Source organism: Stigmatopora nigra, chromosome 20, assembly GCF_051989575.1.
Source record: "Stigmatopora nigra isolate UIUO_SnigA chromosome 20, RoL_Snig_1.1, whole genome shotgun sequence".
NCBI lineage: Eukaryota > Metazoa > Chordata > Actinopteri > Syngnathiformes > Syngnathidae > Stigmatopora > Stigmatopora nigra.
The window spans coordinates 7045169-7072440 of record NC_135527.1 but is presented as its reverse complement, the minus strand read 5'-3'; the positions used below and the strand labels follow the sequence as shown (position 1 = coordinate 7072440).

Genomic DNA, 27272 nt, shown 5'->3' with positions numbered 1-27272 from the left:
TGGGGAGACGTGCCATTGGCTTCTGCAGGTGAGTTCCTTTTACACACAAAAAAAATCGGGGGTTTTTATTGGATGGTATGATTATATTTGATTTTTTTGCACGCCTTTCGTATGTTTTTAATGTGGGGACTCGTTTTTCACGTTCGGGGGTAAAATGACCTTCCGGTTCCGATAAAATGGGTGTTTACTACTACTGGTAAACTCAATCAAATTAGGGAAATTAGATTGGTTGTGAGTTGTACTTATTTTGAATGAGGTTAAGTGTCCCAAAAGTTTTGAGAAAAAGACAATAGATGCAAGTCATTGAAATAAGTGAGGGTGACATAGAAGTGGTAAAAAAACTTGGGAAAAATGGAGACTACTTACAAAAAGAGGGAATTTGACAGTTTTATTTGTTAAATTAGCTTTGCTGGGAATTGTACTTCTTTTGAATGAGGTTAAGTGTCCCAAAAGTTTTGAGAAAAAGTCGATAACTGCAATTAAGAGTCTTTAAAATAAGTGACAGTGAGATAAAAGTGTTAAAAAAATGGGAAAAATGAGGGAATTTGACATTTTTATTTGCTAAATTAGCTTTGCTGGGAATTTTATTTATTTTCAATGAGGTTAAGTGTCCCAAAAGTTTTGATAAAAAGACACTACATGCAATTAAGTGTCATTAAAATAAGTGACGCTGATATAGAAGTGGTAAAAAATAGGAAAAAATATAGACTACTGACAAAAAGATGGAATTTGACAATTGGATTTTTTAAATGAACTTTGCTTGGAATTGTACCTATTTTCAATGAGGATAAGTGTCCCAAAACTTTTGACAAAAAGTCAATAAATGCAATTAAGAGTCATTAAATTACGTGATAGTGACATAGAAGTGGTAAAATATATATATATATATATGTATGGGACAAAAAATGCAGTGTACTGACAACAGGAGGGAATTGGACATTTTTGATAGTGTTTAAGTCTGGGAATTTTCCGGGTCAAGTGTATGTCTGTGTGTTGCTTTTACAATGAAAACCAGCAAATGGACAAAAAGAAGGACGCGTGTCGTAGGGGCTGCAAAAAAAGAGGAAAACCTGGCGACTTGTCCCTATTATAACATTCCCCAGATTTAAACCACATGGGCAACGTTATAAACGCGTCTCACATATTTGTTTGACTCCACCTGAGACAAAAACGCATGGGCAATATGTCAAAATTAATAATTTCCCCTAATTTTTAAGGCACTTTTACGGTCAAAACTAGTGTGAAACAAAGCTTTCATTTTTTTGTAATTTTCCCACAAATTTTTTGGCTGACAAAAATTCTGATTTTTTTGCTCACATTTTGTTAAAAATAGAAAAAATGATAATTTTTAAAGGCCTATACATTGAGAGAAGCAAAATTCATCTTCACCAAAATATACAGCAAATTTTTATACATTTTTTTTTAGCCAGAACGCCTAATTTATCTAGTCCATCCACTCCTCCATGTCCACATAAATTGGACACCTCCCACCATTAAAACAGCACCCAAAAAAATGACTAGGAAAATATCCAACCAATCAGAACCAAGCAAATTTCTCCGGAAAATTTGATGATGTCGTTGGAAATAAACGGAAACATTTTCCTTAAAAAAAAACCCCGTTATGTCACACTGTAAGCCACCGTCCCGAACGGGAATTGGACCCGAACGCCGACGAACTACTTAGCGCTACGGAGAAACACACTTCACAGAATGTGTGTGTGTGTCGGAGGGGGTATTAACGGGGGTCCCGGGGTGAGCGCTTAGAGGGTTTTCAACAAGCATAATCTCCTTTTCTAAAATGTCCTCAGGTCAGGGGCCAACGCTCTCACTCTCTCTCTCCCGCTTCCCTCGCTCGCCCTCGCCGCATTCTACTCGTGTTCTGGCTGAACTATCCGAAGCCCTTGGCGGCTAATCCGTCCTCCTCCTCCTCCCTCGCCGCCGTTCAGTCTTCCTCCTTTTCTTTCCCCGCCTTCCTCTTTTCCTTCCTCCTTCTTTTCCTGACGCGGCGGCGTGACCGCGAGGCGACGCGGGTCATTGTCGAGTCCAGGTCCTATGGCGGCGTTCGTACGCGCACGCGCGGGTTCCCTGGCATCTCTAGACTAGGCGGAATGATTGACAGCTGAAAAGAGGGGAGGAATTCCCTCAAGGCCGTGGTTTTTTTTTGCTCCTCCTACTTTTAAGCTTCCACACGACTGCTTCGTCAAACTTTGTCACCTGACTCGAAATCTTAATTTTTCTTCAGTATTCCTGAGACATTTGTATGATTTAAAAAGTATATATATTGACCAGGATCCAATTGGCCATTGCCCATTGGTCATCCAGTTGTGGTATAAGCATTGCATGCACATATTTTTGCAATGGCTAATTTTAAATATATATATATATATATAAGTAGATATACATATAGAGACCTATACATATATATATAGATTACATAGATATACATTTATAGACATATACATAGATATACATAGATATACCTATACATATACATAGATATACCTATACATATATATAGATATACCTATACATACACATATATAACTAGATATACATATATAGACCTATACATATACATAGATATACATATATAGACCTATACGTTTACATAGATATACATATATAGACCTATACATATACATAGATATACATATATAGACCTATACGTTTACATAGATATACATATATAGACCTATACATATACATATATATACATATACATAGATATACATATATATCTCTGTACATATACATAGATATACCTATACATATACCTATACATAGATATACCTATACATATACATAGATATACATATATATACCTATACATAAATATACATATATATAAACCTATACACATACATAGATATACATATATATACCTATACATAGATTTTATATATATATATATATATATATATATATATATATATATATATATATATATATAACTAAAAAAAATCCCCAAAATACATAAAGCTCCATATAAAAAAATAGTTATATTTTGTTTTGCTTTACATATCTCCCCAAAAAATACTTGAATAATTAACGGCATGAGACAATTGCATAATAGAAGCTTAAAGTGGATATAAAAAAGTTTACATGGTTATTGGGAGTTGCAGATAAATCATTTAAAAACTCCCCCCCCTCCGACAAACACAATTGAGTTAGCGTAGTTGTGCAAGGTCAGCTAATTGAGAGCACATGTAAAAACTCACAATATCATGGCAGCCCTTTTTATTGGCACCAGAAACATTCATTTCAATTTTTTTCTCATGTTGATGAACACAAAAAACAAAGCAAAAAAAATGTCAATGACGTAAGTGCTTGAGCACCACCTAGTGGGCATGTCCTTGCAGATTCCTATTGGTGGAAAAACTTCTACATAGCCAACTATGGTATATGTATAATAGTATTATCAGAGTATGTGTTGTGGTAGTTAGTCTTGATATAAAAACGCCCAACGATGGAAACCCATGCTCTGAATTCGAAACCAGTTCAGCACCAGTACACATTCAACCCATTTTAAACTGGGAAAGTTGGCGACCAATCAACATTTTAATCACATTCTCCATTCAAAACAGTCATGTTGCCATGCTAAGTCTTCTAAAATCTGACTTTTCTGGAAATTTAAGTCTTCATTTAATACAATTTTGGTAGACAACCCACATTTTTGCATCAAAAACAACCCATTTATGGTTGAAGAGTCTCACTCCCTGATGACATCCAAATAGTCAAAATAGTTTTTGCCTGCAAAGCGTGTGTTTTGTCGACTTAAAGTTGTCTCCCAACCCCCCCTTCCTGTAAAGCAAAACCCCCACTGTCACCCTGTTAAGCATCACCGTGATATGTCACCCACACACACACTTGTACACACTCGTACACACACACACACACACAGATCTAAGTCAACATCATTAGCTGTGTTTTTTTGTCACAGCCTAATAAAAGAGTCATTTGTTGGACATTTCCACTGCGCTACAAAGGGGACATTTATAAAGACCAAGCGCAGGTTCTCTAACGGGCCAATGCTAACAGAAAACGTGGGTATTTTTAGCGTAGCTCGGACCCTGGGCGTGTACACGCTTTTTTTTTGGGAGTTCTCCTCGGTTATTATTTCGGAGGTACCCGCTTTTCAAGCGACTCGGTTTCATTTCGTCACAACTTTTCCATTCTCCGACTGTGTGTATTTTTGTGTATTTGTGTGTATTTGTGTGTATCTTTGCAATTTCTCACCTTTTGAGCTAAATACCATCCTAACCACACCCCTACCGCGTATAGACGTACAATGTCGGGTTTGTTAGGAATGCCGTTTTGTGTTCTGGCAAAAAATGTACGGGGAAAAATGTTTAAAAATAAAATGGAGGTGGAATGGAAAAATGTATAGTAATGTATTGCGCTGAGGCGCGTACACACGAGCCAATCTGATGGTGTATCTTGGGAGTGTGAAAGGGAGCCTTGTCTGGCTAACTGAGGAACTCCCCTTTGACTGTTTGTGTGTGTGTACGTGCACGTTTGCGTAGGCCGGTATGCCAAGCAGACATACTAAACCGCTCTACAGCCATGTGGCAGCAAAATGTAGCTCGGAAAACAACTGGCGCACACACATTCGCGTGCGCCCTGAGGGCTCCAGAGGCCAGTCGGCGACCTGGCCAGTGTGCGTAGTAAAGTAAAAAAAAGTGTACAGGAGCTGTGAAAAAGACGCCACCCCCGAAAATTCTAGAACCCAGGGGTCCGTCAGGAACAAAATGTTTAAGATGGATTTTTTTTTGGTCCATATATGAAAACAAATGTAAGGCACCTTTAGTTATTCCAATCCAATTGTGTTGAGGCCGATTCTTGCGGTGTAAAGCATTTGGTTGAAGTGAGTTAGGCAGTAAGGTAAATACTACATTCTTAAATATAACTATATTTGCTGAACAAAGTACGTTTAAATTAATGAGTCATCATTTTGAAATATATATATATATACTCAAACACTCTGATATTTGTATATATATATATATATATATATATATATATATATATATATATATATATATATATATATATATATATATCTATATATATCTATATATATATATATATATATATATATATATATATATATATATATATATATATATCTATGCCTATATGTATATGTACATATAATACACATACATTTTCATATACATATATATGGATAAATGTGTATATATATATAATTATATATATACTTATATATACATACATACGTGTCTGAATATAAATGTATGTGTATATATATGTACATATATATATACATACCCATTTGTGTGTGAATAGGTATGTATATATGTATATATATACATATATATACATACACACATTATATGTGTATATATATTATATATACATATATATACATACACATATACATGCACATATATACATGCACATATATATACATACACATATATATACATACACATATATACATACACATATATATACATACACATATATGCATACACATTTATATTTATATACATACACATATATACATACTATGTATATATACACATATATAGACATACACATATAAGGGGCGGGTTCACGTTCGCAAGCGTTCAAGCGTCGACACCCTGTCAAGGCACGCACATCTGAGGCCGGTTAGCACAATTAGAAAATGCTAATTAGCCGCATCTGGGCTCCATTTGCGCAAGCCGGCAAGGAGGTGGGCGTGTCACTCGGGCTGAAAACGACAGGCTAAAGCCTTAGCGGTAATTAGCAATGAATGAAATGGCATAGTAATGAAACAACGTGGGTATATTCTCTATCCTCACGTGGCGTGATAACCTCTAATGACGGTGCACAGCGAGTATGTTTGACACTTTGCGGCAGTCGTGTGCGAAGCGTAACATACCCCCCCCCCCCCCCCCGCCCACCACCAGAGGCCTCCAGTAGGGTCAAACCAGTTAGTGTTGTCACAGTCCGCCCTCGCTACATTTGTTGACTTTGCACGTTTTTGTGAATTTTATGAATTTACTGCCAGCATGTGTGACACCACACATGTGCGTGTGAATAACGCGCCTGTATGCGGAACACGGCGAGCCGCTTTAGCCACACACACACTCACCCCATTTACAGGGCGAGAGTCCAAAAAAATGTCTCCATTGGCCACCACCTGACCCGGAACGTCTCTTTCTCTCTCTTATAGGGTTCGGGTTTCCACGCATCGCGAAGGCGGAAGTACGGCAACGTATTCAAGACCCACCTACTGGGCCGCCCGCTAATCCGGGTTACGGGCGCCGAGAACATACGCAAGGTGCTGATGGGCGAGCACACGTTGGTGACAGTGGATTGGCCGCAAAGTACAGCCGCCCTACTCGGACCCAATTCTTTGGCCAACAGCATCGGCGATATCCACCGCAAAAGAAGGAAGGTCAGTACTAATTCAGGGTCCTGGAAGAGCCACTTCTCTGTTGGTAACCATGCCCCCTTTAATTCCTCCCCGATGCTTATTATCTCTCTTTCCGCCATCTTTTCCTCACCAGTACCATTTCAGGTAATCAGCCACTTATTGCCATTATCCCCTCGTCCCCGGGGGTAAATGCCTACCTTCCTCATACACACACATACATAGCAAGGCACAACCTGGTGCATTTCCTGTAAATCAGTCTCTCACTTTCTCCCGCCGGGACCTCCACGAGGTAGGCGGGGTCAGTTGCGGCGGCGCCCGGGGACGGCGAGAGGTCGGCCCGGGTCTAATCTGGGCTCTGATCCTTTCCCGGCTCCCCGGAGACTCTCTGTGCTAACCTCGTGTAATGACCCCTGATTAGGAAGGCACAAAGAGGGGCTTTCTGCCGAAGCCCCCTTACCTAAATATGTGCCTGCACCTGCAGGCCCAGGGCCAGCAGAGGGGGCTACCACTTGAGACGCAAACACGTCCCCACCCTTAACTGTTTCTAGTCCAACGCTGACGTGACAATGAAGACCACAAGAGATAAGGGGTACTCAGTAGAAGACTAGTAAGACTCTTTGGGGCTTGCAAGATGGAGGCCAGAACGAAGAATAAAGGAGTCTTTACATGTTTAAGGAACCAGCAGCTCACAGCACTTAAAGCACATAATTTGAGACATATGGACGTTATTAGGACCTCTGTGTCTGTGTGTCGCTATACTGCACACTGAGTACGCGCCTCAGGCTACACCGAGACAGTCACGTTTCTGCGGTGTAGCAAAATGACTACCCAACATCAGAATTTGAAAACATTACATAGAGCAAATGCTACGCAAATGTCACATGGAGACAAGAAGGGACACACAATTTGTCCTCTTATCTCTCTTCACAGGTATTTGCCAAAGTCTTCAGCCATGAAGCCTTGGAGTCGTACCTTCCCAAAATCCAGCAAGTGATCCAAGAAAGCCTGCGAGTATGGAGCTCAAACCCAGAGCCCATCAATGTCTACAGGTAAGCTCCGCCTACTAAGAGTACATGCCGGCCTTGTGCTAATGGGGAATCCTTGCTTCTCTCACAGGGAGAGCCAACGGTTGTCCTTCACCATGGCGGTGAGGGTGTTGCTAGGATTCCGGGTGTCCGAAGAGGAAATGAGGCACCTGTTCTCCACTTTCCAAGACTTTGTCAACAACCTTTTCAGTTTGCCGATAGACATGCCCTTCAGTGGGTACCGGAAGGTAGGCACACCCACCAAAAAGTGCTTTGGCGGACTCCAAGTTGGATATTTACCCGGTTTCTTCCCACCGCTGATTGCGTACAGGGTCTTAGAGCACGAGATAAACTGCAAAAGAGTATCGAGAAAGCTATCCGGGAGAAGCCATTGTGTCCACATGGCAAAGACTACAGTGACGCCTTGGATGTCCTGATGGAGAGCGCCAAGGAAAATAACGCGGAGCTTACTATGCAGGAGCTAAAGGTTAGGAGGCGGAGTTTGTCCCACCCAAACGAGCCCTATTATCATCTCGCTCATTAATCGTCTTCTTCTGTTGCAGGAGTCCACCATCGAGTTGATCTTCGCCGCCTTCGCCACCACGGCCAGCGCTAGTACCTCCCTCATCATGCAACTCCTGCGCCACCCGGCAGTCCTAGAGCGCTTAAGGGAGGAGCTTAGGGCCCGCGGGTTCTTGCAGAATGGACGGTTATGCCCAGAGGGCGAGCTACGTCTTGACACCATCGTTAGCCTGAAGTACTTGGACTGTGTCATTAAAGAGGTCCTCAGGCTCTTTACGCCGGTCTCGGGGGCTTACCGGACCGCCGTGCAGACTTTTGAACTTGATGTGAGTCTAGAGGGTGATGGGATATTTGTTTTGTTGAGGGATGGGGCACTTTTGAGGTTGCCCCAAGTTTGTAGAACTTGTTAGCTGGTAGAATATTTTGCCAAAATCCCTATTCTTGGATTAATGTTTTGCATTTTCTTGTTTTTGGGTTATCCAGGGGGTGCAAATCCCAAAAGGCTGGAGCGTGATGTACAGTATCCGGGACACCCACGACACATCATCCGTCTTCAAGGACGTGGATGCCTTCGACCCGGACCGTTTCAGCCAGGAGCGTGGCGAAGACAAAGAAGGGCGCTTCCACTACCTGCCCTTTGGAGGCGGGGTCAGGTCCTGCTTAGGCAAGCAGTTGGCTACACTCTTCCTCCGCATCTTGGCTATCGAACTGGCTAGCACCAGTCGCTTCGAGCTAGCTACGCGAAACTTCCCTCGCGTGGTTACCGTCCCCGTTGTCCACCCGGTGGACGGGCTAAAGGTCAAATTCTACGGACTGGACTCTAACCAGAACGAGATCATGGCTAAGTCCGAGGAGCTCCTTGGCGCCACCGTGTGAAGGCGGTCGGGGGGGAAAGGACGCCGCCGTCTTCGTCAACGCCCCCCTGCCGCCGCACTTTCTTCTCCAAAATGTCTTCCGCCGGATAAGGAAGACGCTCTCATCTCGACTATAAGCAATCATCGGCGTCAATAGGCAAGGCGGATCAAAACAGGGTACCGGATTGTGGGAAACAAAGACTAAAAAGGGGGTGGTTGTGATTGGTCGCCAATGGACCAAGCTAAGGTAAAACAAAAATCCCAGTTTGGATCTTTGAACGGTTTTCAAGTTGATCCTTTTAGAGTTCAAATGCCTTGCCAAACATGACTGTCGAAATCTGGGATGAAAACAGTTCCACAGGTAAACGCCGTTTGTCCTTGTTATGCTAGTTTGGACAATGGCGGCTTCGTATTTGCTGCTTCGAGAAAACCGTTCCAACGTGGCTTGCACTCATTTTCTTAACACACACCACTGACTTGTTCAGGATTTGCTGCTTTTTGGCGGACGTCGTCTTGGCGGAGACGTCACCAACCTGTTTATATTTTTTTTTGGGCAAAAATTCCGTCAACCCTGGCTCCTCCCCCTTTCCTCAACCCTCATGAAAAAAATGGCAGAATTTTCCAACAACTGCAATTTTTTTTAGCCTGGGCTAATTTGTACAAAACGGAAAAAAAAACGTAAACCTGCTAAGCCCCGCCCCCTATCCATGATTGTGCATTACTCAAGCAAGTTCGCAAGACACGGGAAAATTCAGCTATTGACTAATAACCTATTATTAATGTTATTATTTTGTATTTTACTACAGAGTCGTTTTAGTTTTTGAGCCGAAATAAAGGAGAAAAAAATAAGGAAAATACTGGATTTCTAGAGATTGTTATGTATTTCATTGACATTGTACACAATGTGGAAATTGTTAATAGTGTTAATGGATGACTGTAATTATGTCGTTTTTTTTGTTATTCAGACTTATTATGGCTACATTTTATTTGCTATTAATTATGGAAAACGCAAAGCACTTGAGGTTAAAACTATTTTTGAAGGGCCAAGCGACTACATTTCCTTCTTTTCTGATGCTTTGTCTGAACGTTCTGTAAATATTTGGATTTCTTTTCAATGGAAATTTTATGTTACTTTAGCTGAATTATGAATGTCTATCTTTTTATTTTTATTTTATAACCGTGGTTGTTCAATGTACTCTTGCAATAAAATATGTAGTAAAAGAAAACGGACTATTCGTATTGCATTCGTTAAGCATGAATTAGGACTTTTGTTGGGTAGTTTTTTATGCTTAAAAAGTACTCATTTAAATCATTTTCTGGCTAGATGTCCAATATATTTTGGCACATATTTTTCCATCATTTAAAAATTTGTAGGCATCATTTTGGGACTATTTTGAAGGTAAACAACCCTCGATAGGTTGTATCTAAAAGTCAGGGAGGAGGCGGGGCCAATAGAGGCAATCCAGAAGAAGAAACGTATCAAAATTTGAAACAAAATTACAATTAAGTTTAGTGTAAGGTTAGATTAAACTTATTTTTGAGTGTATCTGCATCGTAATCCAAGTCCATTAAATCTATATGATGTTACTAGCACGTTGCCATGCAAAAAGTCCCATTTTAGTACTATCAAACCCATTTTAGTACTATTAAACCCATTTTAGTACCATTAAACCACTAGTTATTTGCTACTTTGTCAATAAATGACAAATTAGAACAGATAAAAATGTTTTTACAATCCAATATCCTATTTTTGGTGTTTTTTTCAAAAGGTTGGTACCAATTAATCAGTTTTTAGTTCATTTCAATGGAAAACATGAGTAAATTGACATACAAGCTCAGTCCAGGAACACATTAAGCTCGTATCTCAAGGTACCACAGTAATCATTTGGAGAGTGGGAACCAATTAATTAGTTTTTAGTTCATTTCAATGAGAAACTTAAGTAAAAATTGACAAACAAGCTCAGTCCTGGAACACATTAAGCTCATATCTCAAGGTACAATTGTAATCATTTGAAAGGTGGGAACCAATTAATTAGTTTTTAGTTCGTTTCAATTGGAAACATGAGTAAAAATTGACATACAAGCTCAGTCCCGGACCATATTAAGCTCGTATCTCAAGGTACCACAGTAATCATTTGGAAAAAATGCTAATTTTTTTAGGGTTTTTTGTATTGACTCACCCTTTAAAACGGTTTTAAGTGTCACTATCCCCAAAAGGTTTAAATGTGAGAGTTTTGCAGTCAAAGGTAAAAATGGCTATGAACCCATGAGGTCAATAGGTCAACATCTCGCGTATACACCATGGCTAGGCTAACCCGAGGTCAAGTCTGCTGCGAGACGGAAGTTTTTCCAAAGACTTGTTCATCCCGATGGGAAACAGAGGAGTGAAAAACACACCTCCAAGCGCACTTTCTTCAAAGATGTTCGCTAAGTGCTTCAAGATGACGAAACCGCACGACCTGACATGGGACATCCGACACGGCTCACGGGAAACCGCCATCGCCGCCACCGCCTGGCCGGCCGTAGGCTGGACTTTTCAACGAAAACCGATCCCCTCGTCTCCGGTGACTTTTCTCATCGTCTCGCCGCGACCTCGTCACCCCCAAAAAATCAATGTTCGCGCCACAAATTGACCAAAATCGACAGCCTATTTGTTTATAGTCTCGAAATACGATAATAAGTGACTAAGTAAACTGATAGCAGGGTGTATTTGATGTTTAACTGACTAGCGATGCGCTAATAAACAAGCTAGGCAAGATGATCCATTCTGGTTGTGATGTCACAACCAGAATAAGTGACTAAAAAAGTGAGAGCCATTTTCCAAGAATTTAAAACTTATTGGCTACCACTTCCACTTGAAAGACTGTTAAAGATGCCAAATGACTTTTTGGCTAAATTGTTTTTAAATCTAAATCACAGGTGTCAAAGTGGTGGCCTAGGGGCCAAATCTGGCCCGCTGCATCATTTTGTGTGGCCCGAGAAAGTAAATTATGAGTGCTGACTTTCTGTTTTAGGATCATATTAAAATGAAGAGTATAGTAATGTAATATAGTATATTTTTGAACTAATAACACAGAAAAAATGGATTAAAAAATGACAATAATTGATTTAAATGGGGGAAAATCAGGAAATTCAATATACATCTATACTCTTCATTTTAATTTGATCCTAAAACAGAACTGGATTAAAAGTCCTGAATATTAAATTTTTTATCGATCTAAAACAATGTTTATTTTCCCTTTTTTTAAAATATATTTTAAGATTTTACAAAATGATTTTCAAACTAAAAAGACAGAAAAAAATGATTAAAAAATGACAATTATTGATTTAAAAGGGTAAAATCAGGAAATTTAATATACATCTATACTATTCATTTCAACAGAAAATCAGCACTCATGATTTACTTCCCCGGGCCACACAAAATGATCTGGCGGGCCACATTTGGCCCTCGAACCGCCACTTTGACACCCGTAGTCTACCTTATAACTATTTATATTTTTCTATACCTCCTCCTTGCTACTGTCACAATAAAATATCCCAAATACAGAATGAATAAAGTTATCCAATTGAATCAAAAAGACCAAGACAAAACCTGATTGTCTGCAAAAGCCACTTGCAACCGGCGCTAAATTCTCGAGTGGAAACGTTTGGCTTTCTGTTGCTAATTTACTCTCGCAAGGCGACCTGCTTGGCTGCAGCTTTGGGCGTCACGCAAACTGCTGATGCGCCCAGATTTTCTGGCACGTCACTGGCGTACCACAGCGTGGGGAAATAAATGGAGGGCTACTAAATGAATGGTCGAGAGAGAGAGAGAAAGAAAGAGAAGGATGGGAGAGTCCAAAATATTTATTTAGCTCATCAATCAGCTCGACGACTAAGTGGAAAAAAGCCAGGGTACGAAAACGTACTCTAGTCCAGCAGGTAGATAACATTTACATGGGTACTCTGATTGGCCTTAACGTTTAGGCTAAGGACTGGTCGCCCTGCCAAGTGACGTCGTGTTCGGGTTATGCTGCGGTTATGCGCATACAGAAGATATGCTTCTGAGATCCATGTGAAACTTGAGCTACTGTTGACAGAAAACGACTCCGACTGAAGACTTGGCAAGGTTCATCGTCCATGTGTCATCGGGCTTGATGAATTTATTCGGGACGATCCATTATACTAATTTGCTGTCTTTTACGCCCAGACATTTTAGAGTAGAATAGGTCACAGGTGTCCAAGTGGTGGTCCTGGGGCTAAATATGGCCCACCATATCATTTTGTGTGGATTGGGAAAGTGAATTATGAGTGCTGATTTTTTGTTTTAGGATGAAATTAAAATGAAGAGTATAGATGTATGTTAAACGTCATGATTTTCCCCCTTTTAAATGTCTTTGTCATTTTTTAATCCATTTTTGGGTGTTTTTAGTTCAAAAATCATAGTGTGAAATCTAAAAATATATATAAAAATAGGCTAAAATCAACTTTGTTTTAGATATGTAAAAAAATGAATATTCAGGGCTTTTAATCTAGTTCTTTTAATCTATTTATAAAAAATCTAAATATTCTATCTAAAATAGACTGCATTGTTTTATCAGGTGAAACTATATAGAGTATAGATGTAGATTAAATTCCTTGATTTTCCCAGTCATTTTTAAATCTTTTTTGTCTGTGTTTTTAGTTCAAAAATCATTTGACACCCTTGGCCTAGGCTATTAATACCGAATGTTTCCTGAACGAATCAAATTCCAGGTTTGACTCCCTCATGACTCGCCATCTTCATTTAGCAAAGTACAGAACACTGCAGATATCACCAATTTTTGCCATTCCAACTTGGTTACAAAAATTCCCTAGCAAATTTAACCTAAAATCAACAGGTCATAATCCAAAATCTATAGCCCCAAATCAACGATCAATGGATTCATTGAAACTGGAAGAGTAATCGGATGGAACCTGTTGCGGCATACGTGACTCACCCATTCCATTCATTCAGAACACGAAAAAAAACATGTCGGCGAGTAACGTTGCGGTGGCGCAAACCACAACTAAACAGACCCGAGGGCTAAAAGAGGGCGTGTCCCAAATCATTTCTAATACCTTGTTTATAATGACATCAACTAGCATAAGTTTGATGGTCCCTCCGAGTCCAGACCGACTCGGAAACGGGCCGAAAAAGCAGGTCGACGTCGGGGTCATTTTCCGAAATAGTTTTCCCGCATGAGTCGAATTGGATAAAACAGACAGATCGCTCCTACACGTGGCCGGCGGTAGCGAGACGACTTGTTTTGGCGAGCGTCTGTCTGGCTGAGCTGAAGCAAAACACGCTCCGTTTAAGTTGGGCGGCGGCCAAGGATGCTGCATGCTTCTGGTCAGCCTTGCTATTCATAGAAAGCCGCAAAAGTAAAAGTCAGCACGGGCGCGTGCGCGTGTAGCGGCAAGGAGATCTCATCAATCTCAACAAAAGGCGAGGGCATTCCTCCGGGTCCCTGAAAGCATCACGAGGAAGCCGCGCGTGCCTACCAAAAAGTCATAGCTGTGGTTTTGGGATGTCCTGTGGTGGGGGATCCAGTCCCTGAACTTGCACTGACCCAAAGGACTATGGAAAAGAAGCAAAGTTGGACCTGAAGGACTATGGAAAACAGGGAACGTTTGGACCTGAAGGACCACAAAAATTAAGGAACTTTGGATCTGAAGGACCACGAAAAAGAAGGAACGTTTGGAACTGAAGGACTACAAAAAAGAAGGAACATTGGATCCGAAGAACTACAAAAAACCCGAACTTTGGACCCAAAGGACCACAAAAAAGAAGGAACATTGGACCAGAAAGACCACAAAAAAAGAAGAAATATTGCACCCGAAAAACCACAAAAAATAAAAAATTTCAATGAAAACTGACCCCAAAAAAGTCCCACCTGACCTTAGGGGTGATATCTTTAATCCTGACAGATCTCCCCTGAAAAATCGGCCAATCACAGCCCCTCAATCGTCTTCCTAACAAGTGTACCATCTTAAACAAAAAATCCAAGTCCTCTAATGTTGTGGCTACCAATTCTATACCCTGAAAAGTACTACCAAAGTACTTCTTCAGGTAAAAAGCTATCCAAGGATGATAGCCGTACATTATAAGTACTGCAGTTTTCTTCAGTTTTTGAACAAAAATGCTGTCACCATTGATTCCCAAATGATTTAATACTTCAAATACTACATTTACTACAAATACTACATCCATTAAATAGGAAAATAGACAATTTTACCTAGGTTAAACATCTTAAACTTGCATATTTATAGCATGTGCATGTCTGTGTGTGTGCAACTGATAGCGATACAAAGACAGCCAATGGAAACCTCCAAGTTTTTTGACCCGTTCACTTATTTTTAGACGGGCCGGCGTCCAAGACGCATTTATGGCCCTTCAAACTCTCCGCTGTCATGTTGCGGGAAGACGAGCGGCGAAATGTATCCGCCGTCCGCCGCCAAATAGTCCAAGTCGTGCAAACACGAGACACACACACTCCGCCTTTGTGTTGCGGTGAAAACGAGCCGGTCAGCACTCGGTCGGATTCCCGTAACTGAATGCTTTTCCTTTTTTCATTTCACGCTTTCTGCATTCCTCAAATAAGCGTGACTGTTAACATTCCTGCTTTTCCTCTCCTTGAACGCTCGGCGCTTGAACCGCACGCGTCCGTCGGGGCGCTTCGGGTCGGGCGTCTCCGTGGCGCGGGCCTGGCCTGGGCAGGTGTGCTGCGCCTTTTCCATTGGATGTCCTTCCACTAATAAACCCCATTGGACCGTACATTCATTCTTTATAAAGGTCTTATACTACAAGAACGTGTACTTCATTATACTCAACTATAGTTACTTATCTAGCATTTGGCTGGCTTGGAAAATGGATGAGATGTGTACTACAAGTATATATACTTGCCCACTAGTACGACAAATATGGGTATTAGTGTACTTCAAACAGGACTACTACTACTACAAGCAGGGCTACTACTATTTAAAACAGGGATACAAGTACTTAATGCAAGGATAAAAGTATTTAAATAAAAGCAGGGGTGCTTGTGTTCAAAATATAAACACAAATAAGGGTATTAGTATTTAGAAGCAGGAAAACTTGTGTCAAATATATATACACACACTAGTGTTAAAAGTACAAGTACTACAATTACATCTATAAGATACATGCATACCACTACTACAAATATGGGTAATAGTACTAAAAACAGGGATACAAGTACTTAAAGCAGGTATGTAAAAGCAAGGGTACTCGTGTTAAAAATATACACACTTGTGTTAAAACAACTAGTACTACAATTACATGAATAACACACATGCATTCTACTACTACTACTACTACAAATATAGGTATTAGTACTACAGCCAGGTCTACAACTACGAAAATCAGGGATACAAGTACTCAAAGCATTCTAGTATTTAAAATCTGGGGTACTCGTATTAAAAATAAACACACTAGTCTTAAAAGCACAAGTATTACAAGTACATGTATAACATACATGCATACTACTATTTGTGCTATAAGCAGTCCTACTATTACTAAAAGCATGGCTTGTGTTTAAAAATATATGCCCTCATTTCAAAGTACTACAAGTACTCATACTACTAAGACATTGTCCTGTGTACGAGTACAATAAGCTCATGTATTCATACATGTACTTATACTACACCTACCAACAGTGCCAAGTTTTCAAGGCCATTTTTCCAGAACTGCTATTTTCAAGTTTCTGACTCCAATACAAGATGGAGCTTGATTGGTCCAAGCAAGGTCGATGTTACGCACTACATTATTTTCATCCCCTTTTCAGTCCTATTTTTGGCCGACAATCTAACGAATTGCTCCGTCAAGGAAAATAAAATCTCCTGTTTTATTGAGGCGTAATTACCCACTCTTCAGTTCTCTCCGGCACCCTCATATTACCTGGCGTGCGGCTTTATTCGGCGAACGCGGCCAACGTCTGTGCAAAAGCGCCAGTGATTGCTTTCATTCGCCGTCAATGGATTCAGCATCTGTCGGCGCTAAAGCCTCACGCTAACGTTAGCGCTCCCAGATCGGCCATTTTTAACCGCACGGGTTCTACCCGGCAACGCAAAGCCCGATCCTAAGAAATGAGGGAATCGGGTCACCTAAACTGGACTTGAGAGTTTCTAAGTCCCGTTTTGGGGGGTCCTTAGGACCCCCGTTTGGACTTTTGAGGAATGCCATCGAAGAAGAAATCCCAGTTGGCGTTAGCGGCCAAGTACAATAAAGATCGTAAGACGCTAGGAGACACACGTGCTTATAAACACTTCCACATTACTGGAATAGTGCGGGTGGGGGGGTGGAGGGGGCGTGGTCTGTAGGACGCTCGTGTAAGGGTCTTCCAGAGGGCAAACTGTTTGATGATGCCTGACGGGAAAAGGGAAAAGTCGGCTCGTTGTTTGGTCTTAATTCGTTTAGACAATCGAAATTAGTCCAATCACAGGTGGAGCCTCGATTGGCATCCAACGATTGGACGCCAAGATGAGCATTCTTTCAGTTTAAATGACCAAAACAGAAGAAATATTATAATAACTATGTTCAAACAGATACAAAATTAACAACCCAAGAAAACATCACAAAATTTAGCTAGCTGCTAATGGGACGATAACATCATTTGCCATCCAATGATTGGACACCTAGAATACCGAAAAGATGAGTATTATCCCAGTTTAAATGAATTGGACATCTATTATATCAACGAAAGTTACCAAAACACGATAAATATTATAATAAATATATTCAAACCGATACTAAACAAACAATCCCAAAAAACAACAACATTTATCTAGAAGCTAACTGCACAATAACATCAAAATAAATCAACCCTGGTATTAAAATATCGTCTTAACAACCCGCATTTCCACACCACGACAAAATCAACCAATTTTAAAAACCGAGTACCCAACTGGACTATCCATGCCGGAAGGAAGACCCTAACTGCGATGTCAATACACAACTTAAATCCCACTCTAAGGGCAAAATAACATTGGCCACATGCCTAGTTAGCAAGCAACAGGTGTCCAATCCTTCTCCTTTTAGGCCAAAATTCCAAGCAAGGATTAAGATTTCTGGCAAAAACCATGATGGCTGTCAATAACGCTGTCGGATATTGGCCTGACTCAGAGAAAATCGGAGTTCAACCCCCAAGCCGCTTCACTTTCTGGCGTTCTTTCCTGGCACCTTTTGACCCGAAACTCGACTCTACGGCTCCTGCCCCGCTAACACTCGACTCACCTCGTCGCCTCTCGGCAACCCCAAAAAACTCTCACCCGGTCCGAGCAAAGCGCCTCCCCTCCCTCCCTCCCTCCTCGTCCTCCGCCGCCAGCTGTAACCCGAAACGCACCTTTACACATTGTAACACCCCCATTTTCCACCCACACACACACATACACAGGCCACTGAAAGTCTACCATAACTTCACACAGGGTGCTGAACTTGTGACCTGCCGAGAACACTCGCTCACAAAAAAAAACACTTTCACTTGAACCAACAAATGCAATTGAAGTGGACCATTTGTTAAAAAAAAGCAAACAACCTTTCATAAACTCCAAACATATAAAAATACAGACGCTCCTCTACTTAGGAACATTCAACTTATGAACAAATGGTACATACGAACATGTCTGCAAATTGCGTTTATGTCAAAAAATGTTCGTAAGTTCGAGTGCAAGGAAGAAGCAAGACATTTCATTCGGAACCAAAGTGGCAATAATAAAGAAGCTTGATGCGTGTGAGAAAGTGGTGAGCGTTGCACGGGAATACAACTTGAATGGTTCCACCATCAGTACCATTTATAAACAGAAAGATGGAGCAGCAGGACCCAAATTTTATATATTATATTATATTCAAATCAATTGAATGATGCCACACAGTGCTACCCTATCATTTATGATGAAATACAGAAGAAAACTGTGCAATCGTCATTAGATAGCTTCAGTTTTCTAGTAAATCTCTTTTTAATGTATGTATAGAGTACTGTATGTATTCTCTCCATTTTATTCAATGTTTTTTTCCATTACAAACCAATACTGGTTACTTATACAAGCCTTAAACATACAAATGCACTTATATAAAACTTTAATATACTTATATAGGCCTTAAACATAAATTATAATACAAAATACAGCACTGAATCAACTTCAATTTGAACAATTTCAACTTATGAACACTTTCAACTTATGAACAAGTCTCATACAGTATCACAGAAATACCACATACCCTTCAAAATAAGACATTTGTACTTCCTATAAAAACCACAAATATGGAGGTGAAAATTAGGAATCAGGGGGCGTCTTATACTCAGGAAATCTTCAAATTCAACCATTTTAAGGCAATTCTAACAGTATTATGCTATAAAATGAAGTAAACATGGCACTAACAGATCACAGAATGTCAAACTCAAACCAAAATTGACGTATTATGGCGTCTAAGTTGGTCAGTTTACACCACCAAAACCGTGGGCACCTATTTTTCCACCATTCAACGCAAACCGTAACCCGAACATCAGTCGACTGGTACTTTTATAGCCAGTGACAGCCAGTTTGGACCACAAAGAACAAGTTATACCGCGGTTCTATTTAGTGATACCCAGTCCTTGCTTTGTGGTAAGAAGCCTTTCCACAAAAATGTTTTATATAACTTTATGGGCTTATTTCTTCTATGGAGAGTACCATATCACATCTTATGTTACCTACTGTCTGCCTGTGTGTTACTACAAGGTCTGCACTTTCTATTTACGACTGTAGCGGAGCCCTAATCTTTAACTTTCAGCCTCGAAGCGACCCCTAACGTGATGGCGGCTTGGTACCTCCGCCCAATCGTTTTCACCTATTAACCTCGTCAACTTTGGACTCCCCACAGGACCGGGTTTTTCGAAAACTACGTGTCGGCACGTGTGATTTTACGTGTGAAACGTACGCTTCAAAGCAGGCGGCGTTTCGAAGCAAAATGGGATTTTATTCATCTTAAGGTCTGCAAGAGTGAAGAAGATAAAACTGTCAGGATGTATTAAGCCTGTACAAAATTACACTTTTTCCTTTAAGAGCTCTGGATATCGGCCTCTAAAGTATAAAAAAAACAAAATGGAATTCAAAGAACATGGCGACCGCTCTTTTACCTCGCAAACACCTGCAGTACTCCGCACCCCCGTGGCTCTAAAGGCGTGTATGGCTGAGGTGAGATGAGTTTTACAAGCACATGGATATCATTTTGAGGGTAAATAAGAAAAAATGAATTGGCCTGTAAACATCACGCCGGATTTGCAAAGTCGGATTTTACAAGATATGTTTATGGAGAGAGTGTCGGGCTCGGGTTGGTTCGCTTTAACGGACTATTTTAGATATAATATTTAGATTTGTTTTTTTTTATAAATGGATTAAAAGAACTGGATTAAAAGCCCTGAATATTCAGTTTTTTATAGATTTAAAACAATTTTTATCTGAGCTTTTTTCATATATTTTTTTAGATTTTACAAAATGATTTTTGAACTAAAAACACAGAAAAAAATGATTAAAAATTCACAATGATTGTTTTAAAAGGGGAAAATCAGGAAATTTATTATACATCTATACTCTTCATTTGAATTTGATCCTAAAACAGAACTGGATTAAAATACCTGAATATTCAGTTTTTTTATAGATCTAAAACCATGTTTATTTATTTTATATATTTTTAGATTTTACAAAATGATTTTTGAACTAAAAACACAGAAAAAATAGATTAAAAAATGACAATTATTGATTTAAAAGGGGAAAAAATCAGGAAATTTAATACACCTTATTTTTACGACTATAAGGCGCACCGCATTATAAGGTGCACCCTCAACGAATGCCATTTTTTTCCATATATAAGGCGCACTGTATTATACGGCGCACTGTCTATTTTGGAGAAAATTTAAGACTTTTAAATGCTCATTATAGTCGTGAAAATACGGTACATCTATACTCCTTATTTTAATTTGATCCTAAAACAAAAACACGGCACTCATGATTGACTTTCCCGGGCCACACAAAATGATGCAGCGTGCCAGATTTGGCCCCCGGGCCGCCACTTTGACATCAGTGCTTTACAGAAAACATACATCGACAGGGCAAGAAGGGGTTAAACTCCTCAAGGGGGCGTCCTACTTTTCCACAGGGTGATTTATAAGCATTAAAATGACACGATTTTAGATTTGGCGACAAATGGCGTGCGGGTCGATGTGATGGAAATAAAATGAAAGTGACACACGCCGCATGTAAAAAAAAATATGGTTGTCTTCTGGTGATTAACAGCTGGCTTGTTTGTCCACACGGCCAAATGTCATGCACGACTTGTCCCCAAACAAACCAAAAGCAGTTGAAAAATGTCATAAGAACGAAAGACCAAAACCGCATAAACATCTGCAAATGTGTGTCATAGCGGCGACGTGCACACGCGCCTTTGGCACCGACTCGCCAAAACATCCCCGCTTACACAACGTTTCCAGGAAGACATCAAAGGTTGTGACCTTTGGAGCACATACACCAGAGTGAGATCAGATCTGATCTCCCACGCGTTATCTTTGGTTTTTTTTTCGTGGTCGGGTGCCAGGGATGATGTCACCGGGTCATTTCTGGGTGGCTCTTAACTCTTTAAAGCAAGGGTGTCAGACTCGGGTTGGTTGACCATTTTAGATATAATATTTAGATTTTTTTTTGTTTTTAAATGGATTAAAAGGACTAGATTAAAAGCCCTGAATATTTAGTTTTTTATAGATCCAAAATAATGTTTATTTTAGTTTTTTTAAAATATATTTTTAGATTTTACAAAATGATTTTTGAACTAAAAATACAGAAAAAAATGGATTAAAAAAAGTACAATGATTGATTTAAAAGAGGGAAATCAGGAAATTTAATATACATCTATACTCTCCATTTTAATTTGATTCTAAAACAAAACTGGATTAAAAGCCCTGAATATTCCGTTTTTTATAGATCTAAAACAATGTTTATTTGAGCTTTTATTAAATCTGTTTCTAAGTTGCTTAAAATGCAAACAGTGACCCAAAATATCTAATAATATTTCCCTCACATGTTTTGTAATTCAACCTATTCAACCTAACACACTTTTAATCCATTATATTTTGACAAAAAATGACAGGTCCTAATATTTGGTTTAAAATGACCAAAAATAGCCGTATAAACGAATTTTGCTATATCCGACTATAAATATGTGTGTATGTGTGTGTATATGTGTGTATATGTGTGTATATGCGTGCATATGTGTGTATATGTGTGTATATGTGTGTATATGTGTGTATATGTGTGTATATGTGTGTATATGTGTGTATATGTGTGTATAAGTGCATATATACGTGTGTATATGTGTGTATATGTGTGTATATGTGTGTATATGTGTGTATATGTGTGTATATGTGTGTATATGTGTGTGTCAGGTGTCAAGTTCACCCCCAGATCGACCCGGACTGGGAATGATCTGGTCTCAGCAGGGGAAGCCAAAAAGTCCTCTTCTATACGGCACAAGTGTGTGTATATGTGTGTATATGTGTGTATATGTGTGTATATGTGTGTATATGTGTGTATATATATGTGTATATGTGTGTGTGTGCGTATCTAACCCGAGGATGACTCACGAACCATCTGGAGGCCAGATGCAAATTTGCCCCCCCCTCCACATACACACATAGCCCCCCAACCCCACCCTACACACACACCTCTAGTTTTTTGCAAGTCCCCTTAGTTAACCTGTGACCTTTGACCCTAGTTGCATGTGCCAGGACGAAAGTGGCGCGTTTCTGGTCAAGTTCAAACACTGTAAATGGTTGGATTTGGGCGAATTGACAGGTGGCGTTGGCGAAATTTGGTAAAAAAATTGGACATCTAGGACAAGGGTGGGCAAACTTTTGGGCCCGGGGGCTACATTGACTTTAAAAATGTACAGATGGGCCGGGGCACAAGATATGATACATATAAAAAAGTGCATTCGTTAACAGTACATATGAAACATAAACAGACAAAAAAGGACTAAAGTATTCACATACTCATCACTCATCATTAAAGTAAAAGGTATAAAGTACAAAAATAAAGTGAGTGCTTCATACCTGGAAGTCAAGAACAATTACCGTATTTTCCCGACTATAAGGCGCACTTAAAAGTCTTAAATTTTCTCCAAAATAGACAGTGCGCCTTATAATACAGTGCGCCTTATAATACAGTGCGCCTTATAATACAGTGCGCCTTATAATACAGTGCGCCGTATAATACAGTGCGCCTTATAATGCAGTGCGCCTTATATATGGAAAAAATGTCATTCATTGAGGGTGCGCCTTATAGTCGTGAAGATACGGTAATACTAATAATAATAATAATAAGAAAGGTAAGGGAAGGATGCGGTTGGACATAAAACGAGGGAGGCGGAGCCTAGAAAGTAGACGTGGAAGCCTGGAAGCTATTGGGCGACACTTTGCGTGATGATCGAGAGATAATTGGTGGACATATTTAACGCGGATAATGTCTTAATTGCAGCCATAATGTTTCCCTCGGCTGGAGAACAAAGGGCGGCTTTCAGTGGTGACACGCATCCCCCTTTTTTGTTGCTGTTCCTCTTAAGGCATTAAATCTCCAAGCTGAACTCATCTTTAAGCTACGCTTGCGTCATTTCCAAGTCTTCGAGTCGTGCGTCACATCTGCGTTTCGCTTAGTTGGAAGACGAAATTTGGGATTGCGCCACCGTTTGGGAGGTTGTTTACTTCAAACGTGCCACGATTGGCAAATAAGAGTAAAGTGTTTCGGTAGCTGGTTGCGAAAACGGGACATGATGAATTATTTTTTTTAAATGGTGGTTGTTTTGAACAAGGGTTTGTACAATGGATCCATTAAAATGGTAGAGTTGGTTTTAAACCTTTATCGCAGAGAGAGAGAGCTGTAAATAATTCCTATTTTCAAATGTTATTCCTTGAGAGCCATACTGACAATTTAGAAGTCAAAATGTATGATAATGTACATTTTTTTTGTCATTTTACTACTTTAAAAGTACAAAATGTCTGTGAATTCTTTATGTAACATTGTTATGCAGTTCCTAATCTATGAATATCAATGAGATCAATGAGTATCAATAAGTATCAATGAGAAAATGGATGCAAAATAGTTTAAAAGTCAAAGTATATGAAAATTTCCACATTTTTTTCATCATTTTACTACTTTAAAAGTACAAAAAGTCTCTGAATTCCTTTGGTAACACCGAAAAGGTGTTGCCTGCAAGTAGACAAATTCAAAAAGGAGGTCAGGTGACCATTACAACCAGGAAGTGTGTCCATATCAGTCTAGTTTTAAGTAAGATGAAGGAGAAGAGTTTTTTAAAAACATTTAATGCAAGATACAGTTTATTTTCTGGTTGAATTTAATTCACAACATATCAAAATACATGTTGTTAAGCATTTTATCGATTTATATTTTCTCTATTTCAAAATAAATGACCATATCAACAGCATTGTCTTGCATTATGGCGTCTCATCTTTGTCCCTTTACCATTTTGTGCATGTCAAATCCAATTTGTGCGCATATAAGCCGTCCCCTTGATTCAGTCATCATTTTTTTGAGTTACAAATACGGCTTATATGCGAGAAAATACGGTCAATAAAATTAGCCCTATCAGTGTCAGTCAAAAAGTCGAATTATTGCCCTATAAAAGGTTTGAATCCTCTTTGCTAAGACAGTGTAAATCAGTGGTCAGTAGCTCGCTCTAGTTCCACCGCCAACAAGCCCCGCCCCCCTCAGCTCAACCCCCCACCCCCCCTCACATTGACATTTCCATGAACCACCGCTTGATGTTCCTCAGATGACGAAGAGCGGGATGAAAGAGCGGACTCCAAAAAGAAACAATCAAAATCTGCCGTGCAGATGTCTTGCGTGCGGTGCGTTATGGCGACTAAAGGAAAATCTGTAACCCCCCCACAACTGAAACCCGGCACCCCCTCCTCCTATTCTACAGGACTGCTATCAATGGCGGCCAATGAACGTATACATTTCCTTCGAAAGCAGTATTTAACATGACACCAGGAATAATGGATTTTGATACATTTGACATATTTAGACACATTTCTGGATTTTAATAGCAATTGAATGGGATTTCAATTAAAACAATATATTTTTCGTTATTATACTAATCACTTACCTTTGGATTTCCGCCATTTATAGCATATTTTGCATTCAGGCATGTTGTAGATGTTAGAAACATGTTTACAACCACTATACAATGGGATGTGTGGTACTAGTATGTTATGTAGTATTAGATGGGATCCTACTTTGTATTTTTCTATTGTTATGGCCATATTTAGTGTACATTCTCCACAAAAAAACAAGGATTAATGTATTGCATTTTCTTTAACACGATAAAAAAGTACCAAAACCTCCCGTAGAGTAAAAAAACGTAAACACTTACATGCATCACCGCCAGGATCTGCAGCCACGTCGACCAATCACTTGCTCCTGTCAAAGAAAGCACAGAAAATGACACACAGCCCCACACAGGTACGAATATACAACTACAAGTCAATTTAGAATCAAAAAATTAATCGCCATTAGCAAGCGTACTCGTCTAAAGCATTAAAAACAACTTCACTGACGAACACATGCCAGTAGATGGCAGTATATAACACCACCCAGTTTACCAATATGCGAAATTACAATGAACAATTCAAGTCCAAACTAGAACCCATTTTTTGTATCATCCCTAGCCCAAAGTTTCGTTTTAGCGCATATCGAAAAATGACAATAAACATCGCCCTGGGCGACGCCATGTTTAACTTTTGTAAACAGAAGCCGGGAAAGCGTCCCGGCACAGGAATGGGGGCGTTTATGAACCTCCGGACCTTTCCCTGACCCTCCCCCGGCACCCCCTTAAACACGTTCGGCCCTCCGCCGCCATAAAAACCACTTTTCGCACACGTTTTCCCCGGCGCGGAAATTCATAGGGCGTCCGCCGGCGTGCCCCCTCGCCAACCTTTGGCGGCGGACTTTTCCGCTCACGCCCCCTTCCCCTTTTGAGCACCCCCGTCCCCCCTTTCACGGTCCGTTCGGTCTGTCATCGACCCATACGTGCGCCTGCGATACTCCCGCTTGCCTTTTTCCTGATCCCCGCGTACACGGTTCCAGCTGGCGGACGCCTCGGTAGCGGCGAGCCAACGGCCGCTCGCGATTCGTAAAGCAGAGGCGGCGGCGGCGGTCCCTGACACAGATGATTTCATAGTTTGGAAAGAGCGGTAGAGGGGTTGTACGGTAGATATATTGGGAAGAAGATACACGGCCAAGAAAGTGAAGATCCAGCAATGTCAAAAGTTGATTAAAAGATCACGCAAGTACGCCCCCTTGTGAGGAAATCGTACTTTAATCGTGGTTTAAAAACCTTACAATCTGATTCTAATGACGTTGGGGTTTGTAAACATGTTAAAAATTTGATTGAATACGCGGTACAATTCCGCGAATACATCAAATCTACCAAAACATAATCAAAAAAACCATGCCGTGTGGGAACAGAGCCATAAAACGAGGACTTGGACACGCTACTGACAGCACACGGCTATTAAAACATGCCTTACAGGTGTGTGTGTTCAACGAGATTAAATAGAGAAAGTGTAACCTTTATCCGTGCTTGTGCGCGGCTGTAAAAAAAAAAAAGCTTATACAAGGTGCCAATGGCTCTGACCTTTGACCCTTTTTGAATGTTGCTGTATGTTGGAATGCGTATTAGCAGGATTTGGAGTTCCGGTGCCCCCCTTTCTCCTTGGTTGGGGGAGCGGGTGTGTGACCTCAGACATGTGTTGGTGTTAACTGGCACCACCAAGCCTGGAGGGGATCATTAGTGGGCTCTTTACAGTACGTAGTGGGAGGAGCTTTGCATACATGCTCGCAACATAATGTCCCGACGCCAAGATGGCGGCCTGAGTGGTCGCCAACCCCCCAACGGGGAGCCTGTTAAGGTTTAAACTGCCGGGTAATTTAAATATGTTAATATTTTTCAAAATCTGTTTATATTTGGGGAGATTTTGGGTTTTATTGTATTGTTTCCATCGAGGGATGATACTCGGAGACAAGGGTGACGAGGGACACCCGGATAGGGTGGGATAGGGGGGCATGCAAACACACTCCCCAACTTCTTGGGGAAGTTTTAAGTGGTCCCTTTTGTCCTCGGTCATGGTTCCATTCCCTTCTTTTCTAGCCGCCTTTTCTTCTGGCCTTTTAACAGTAACCAGAGAGGCCAAGAACAACGCCGGGACACAGCGGGAGACGAGGTGGGCGAGTGGGGGACACCAAAAGGGGGGAGAGAAAGGGGAGACAGCCAGGCGCTTAAAGGGGCTCGGAGATAAGAACTGTCTCCACGCTGTAAGAGAATCCTGTCTTCCTTTTCCTCTTCTGTTTTCAGATAAGAGAAAGAGCAGGTTTATCTTCATATGTTTGTGTGTGTGTGATTGCCAGACGGCTTTCTCAGAG

The 27272-nt window shown here is 40.4% G+C and overlaps 2 protein-coding genes across 2 annotated transcripts in view; one reads left to right on the top strand and one right to left on the bottom strand.

The window, feature by feature from the left end:
* cyp26b1 (cytochrome P450, family 26, subfamily b, polypeptide 1) overlaps positions 1–10006 on the top strand; it is a 10339-nt gene extending 333 nt beyond the window's left edge. The window contains exons 1-7 of the mRNA XM_077742543.1: positions 1–28; positions 6182–6406; positions 7316–7434; positions 7502–7658; positions 7742–7897; positions 7974–8258; positions 8416–10006. The exon at positions 1–28 is cut by the window's left edge and continues 333 nt beyond it. Coding sequence (XP_077598669.1) covers positions 1–28; positions 6182–6406; positions 7316–7434; positions 7502–7658; positions 7742–7897; positions 7974–8258; positions 8416–8808 — 1363 coding nt within the window. The 3' untranslated portion in view covers positions 8809–10006. The remainder of the gene's footprint in view (positions 29–6181; positions 6407–7315; positions 7435–7501; positions 7659–7741; positions 7898–7973; positions 8259–8415) is intronic.
* The window catches only part of tkfc (triokinase/FMN cyclase), a 51434-nt gene extending 26185 nt beyond the window's left edge, over positions 1–25249 (bottom strand). The window contains exon 1 of the mRNA XM_077741726.1: positions 25225–25249. The gene's annotated coding sequence lies outside the window, so the exon portion shown is untranslated. The remainder of the gene's footprint in view (positions 1–25224) is intronic.
* Between the last annotated feature and the right edge of the window lie 2023 nt (positions 25250–27272).